The 4,111-nt window shown below is 34.1% G+C and overlaps 1 protein-coding gene across 1 annotated transcript; it reads right to left on the bottom strand.

Annotated features, from left to right (window-relative positions):
* Window positions 1–2,692: 2,692 nt before the first annotated feature.
* LOC100929257 (olfactory receptor 6C2-like) lies at window positions 2,693–3,637 on the bottom strand. Its single transcript, XM_003772701.3, has one exon. The coding sequence runs from the start codon at window positions 3,629–3,631 to the stop codon at window positions 2,693–2,695; it is 939 nt and encodes a 312-aa protein (XP_003772749.2). The 5' UTR covers window positions 3,632–3,637.
* Between the last annotated feature and the right edge of the window lie 474 nt (window positions 3,638–4,111).

The following is a 4,111-nucleotide window of genomic DNA, read 5'->3' as shown; positions in this document are numbered from 1 at the left end:
TAATAAAAAAAAGTATAATATCACTCTTTGAGTCTCAATCAAAAAAAAAAAAAATCATGCTCATAAAGGCTGGGCTTCAATGAACCACTGTTTTCTACCTGCATTAATATTGGAATGGTAACATTTAGGCAACATATACAATTTTCATGCCATCCATAATAGCAATAATCTGTGAATTGTCTTAATCAAGGCTTAGTTTTCTTTATGTTAAAGTTCTAAATGTTTTTTTCTTGTACATGGTATTCATGGTTTTTTTTTATTTTAGTATAAGGATTTTTTTCAATTCCAAATTCTCTTTCCCCCTCTAGCCACTCCCAAATCCAGTTATAAACCAGGAAATGTCATAGTCATTATGCATATGAAATCATGTAAAACTTATATCAACATTAGATGACCTGAGGGAATAAAAGAAAAAAGAAAAGAAAAAATGTGCTTCAATTTGTCCTCAGATTCTATCAATTCTCTGTCTGTAGGTAAATAATATTTTTCATCTTGAATTCTTTGAAATTATCCTATGCAGTTAGTGATAATAACAATGGTTTTATTGTGTATATTATTCTCATCTTTTTGTTCATTTACTTTGTATCTGTTTATATGTCTTTCCAAATTTTTCTGAAACCATCCGCTTTATCATTTTGTATAATAAAATAGTATTCTGTTATTCTGACGGAATATATAACTTCCTTAGCTATTCATTGGGAACTCCATAGCACACTAATGATGCTAGTAGCTCCCCAAATTATATGGTCAGGGAAAGAAGGTGTATTGTGGATTGTTGATTGTTAAGGAAGAAAGACTCGTAAAATAAATTGAATCAGAGACTTATTTGTGACTAGAAAGGACCAAATCCCTATAGCTAGAATAAAATAATAGTAGGAACAGATTTCTATGGCTCTGACCAAAGAAAAAAGATAAATGTGAGTTTCTGGGTTCAATACCAAGAAATGTAAACAATTCAAATAAACAGAGATCTGTTTCCATGGTTTGATAAACATACAGGTTATTTTTGTTAATTCAGAAAATTGACTCAGTTCACAATCTAATTGAGAAAACAATATGCAGACAACAATGTACCTATAAGACAAATTGATACAGATATCTATATGTGATAAATTAGAGATTGTCTCAGAGGGAAAGCATTAGTTTTAAAGGAGGATATTAAATGTTCAGAGAGTCGCTTGGACATTCTGGCTAAAGCATAGAATGATGAATAAGACAGGATATAGGCGGTAGTATTTGGGTAATAACCAGTACATGGGGTTGTGGGGAAGCTATACGTATGAAGACATACTTTTTAGTTTAATCTGCATTTTTAACTGTTAAGTCCAAGAATAATTAACAAAACAAGCCTTGATCTGAAGCATTTGCTGATTTTATAAATGCCCACATTGAATTGGTTTTCTGAAACTGGTACAGCTGCCTTTACCATATTCCTAGATACATTATATATCAGTTTGACTTCAGCATACAGTGCTGTAGTCACAGTGAAGGTGGGATTCTTAGAATCAAAGTTAAGTCATTTTCATATACAGCAGGAATCAAAACTATTGAAGAATCACCAAGGACTTAAAAATCAGAGATTTATTATTTCATCCAACAAAGAAAGGAGCAAATATAAAGCTTAATTTGGTGTTCAGGGTGGAAGCTTCCATGTAGGGACTGATGAAATGCAACAGCAAAGTGTAAATCTCATGTGACCTGATCAAAATGTGAAATGTTAAAACTTAAGAAATGCAGACTAACATCTGTAGTCCAATTTGTAGATAAGCAAATCATATCCAAACGGGATCATGAGTATGATGAATTTCACACAACAAAGATGTCTCATTTTTACAGAAGAGAAATCTGACACAAAGTTAGTTAGATGACTTATCTAAGGACATATAGGTCTTTTGATTGAAAAAACTAATTTATTTCTATCACAGTACCAAGGTAGTTCAGGCCTTAGACTAGAGCAGTGAAAGAGTTTGGGGTAGAAAGCAACAAATTTTGACAGTAGAAAATTTAAAGACAATTCATAAGAAAATACCACAAGGAAAAGCTAGAGATCTAATTTTGGGAAAATGAATTCAAATGAAGTGGAGATATTCCAGTTGAATAGGAAATGTCTGAGCTACTGATGGACTAGACTTATTTGATATGTTCTTAATCACATCTATTTGTACAGTGGGTGTTTTGATATCATGCCAATTCCCTATATCACTAGCATAAGCTCTCCCTGAAGAATAGATTCTCAGAAAGAAGACAAGCAGTCAAGGTAACAGGTTTAAAAATAAGAATAAAAAAGAAAAGAATATAAGATCAAATGTGTACGACTAAATGACTTTAAGGGCTTTCTCAGTTCTAAGAATTTTTTCACACAATTGTTCCCTATACATGTTCTGTCATAGGCAAGAAAGAGCTCAGCACTTTGATGGTCCAGACTTTATACTTAAGACCAAGGAATTATATAGTGAAGTGAATCAGAGTAATGCATGAAGTGACAGAGAGTAAGGAAGACCTTAAAAAAACGCAGGGGGAAGAAAGGAGACCCTAGATCCATAAGCTTTTCCTGATAATAGTGAAAAATTAAGGGACAATAGTAAATTGACTCTAGAGAATTAAAGAAGGAAAATAAAAGGCAATTGAATCCTAGACAGAAAGATGAATCTTGTTTACTTGTATTGTCTGGTATCATGAACTCAGGATTCCTCTATAGCTTGATGACAAATGCCATCCTTTTGACAAAGTCCTTAAAAGCTTGTATGACTTGCTTATTCCTCAGGGTATAAATGAAGGGGTTCATCACAGGGGCAACCGAAGTCACAAGCACTGAAACTGCCTTTTCCAAAGCCAGTTGTTCCTTCCCAGGTGGCTTAATGTAGACAAAAATCCAGGTGCCATAAGTCATGGAGACTACAATCATGTGAGAAGAACAAGTAGAAAAAGCCTTTTTCCTTTGCTTGGCAGAGGGGAATTTCAGAACAGTCCTGACAATGTAGGCATAAGAGAGAACCACTAAAACTAATGTAGTCATAAGTAATAGCACTGCAAATGTCACAATTACCTTTTTTATGAGAGTTGTATCAGAGCATGAGATCTTCAGAACTGGGGATGAATCGCAGACAAAATGATCAATGACATTGGAACTACAGAATTCAAGCTGCAGGCCCATGCTAAGTGGTGGGAGGATGAGCATCAGTGAACCCAGCAAAGAACTGAGGATGAGCTGGTAGCAGACTTTACTGCTCATGGTGGTTGTGTAATGCAGGGGTTTGCAGATGGCCACATAGCGATCGTAAGACATGGTGGACAAAAGGAAAAGTTCTGTTGAACCCAAAAAAGTGATAAAAAATATCTGAGTGACACATGCATTGTAGGTCACATTTTTGTTTCCAGTTGACATACTGTAAAGATATCTAGGAATACAGGCACTTGTGAATGAAACTTCTAAAAAGGAAAAATTTCGAAGGAAAAAGTACATGGGGGTCTTTAGGTGGGGATCCACCAAGGTGAGGGTGATAATGGTCAGATTTCCAGTAACACTCAACATATAAGTAAGAAACAGAAAGATAAAAATCAGAACTTGCAGATGAGGGTCATCTGTCAGTCCCCGCAGGATAAATAATGTGATGCCTGAATGGTTTTGCATCCCTGGCTTCTGATATTTGATAGACCTGTATATAAAACAGATAGAATTTGAAATGGAGTATAATGAGTTGAAATATGTTGAAAACTCATTTACAATTAAAAAACTCATTTGAGTTTTATTTTAAACTCAAATGAGTTTAAAATAGATGGAACGAGTTACCATTATGCTGTTTGTAACTTTGTAATTCTATTATCTTAATTTCACTGATTTTGCTAAATAATAGATTAGGAGTATGGGAAGGGAAATTTTTGCCCCTGAGATTTGTTTCCAAATCTCTCCAGCTCATTTTAAAAAATAAATTCAAATTCTTAATTCATACTTTAACCTAAGTATTTATATAATTTAATTAACCTGTTCCCATTTCCCTTCTTGTCAATTTAAAGCCACACCTATTCTCACCTTTCTGATGGAATATGTACAAGGATATCCAAACCATCTTTTCCACCACTTTTTCCTCAGAACTTCTCCCTGATCATCTTT

Source organism: Sarcophilus harrisii, chromosome 5 (genome assembly GCF_902635505.1).
Source record: "Sarcophilus harrisii chromosome 5, mSarHar1.11, whole genome shotgun sequence".
Lineage (NCBI taxonomy): Eukaryota > Metazoa > Chordata > Mammalia > Dasyuromorphia > Dasyuridae > Sarcophilus > Sarcophilus harrisii.
Note: the sequence above shows the minus strand (reverse complement) of the source record. Positions and strands in the feature narration are given on the sequence as shown.

Excerpts from the sequence above, each read along its gene's own strand:
- LOC100929257 (XM_003772701.3), bottom strand. The coding sequence starts at position 3,631 with ATGCAAAACCATTCAGGCATCACATTATTTATCCTGCGGGGACTGACA.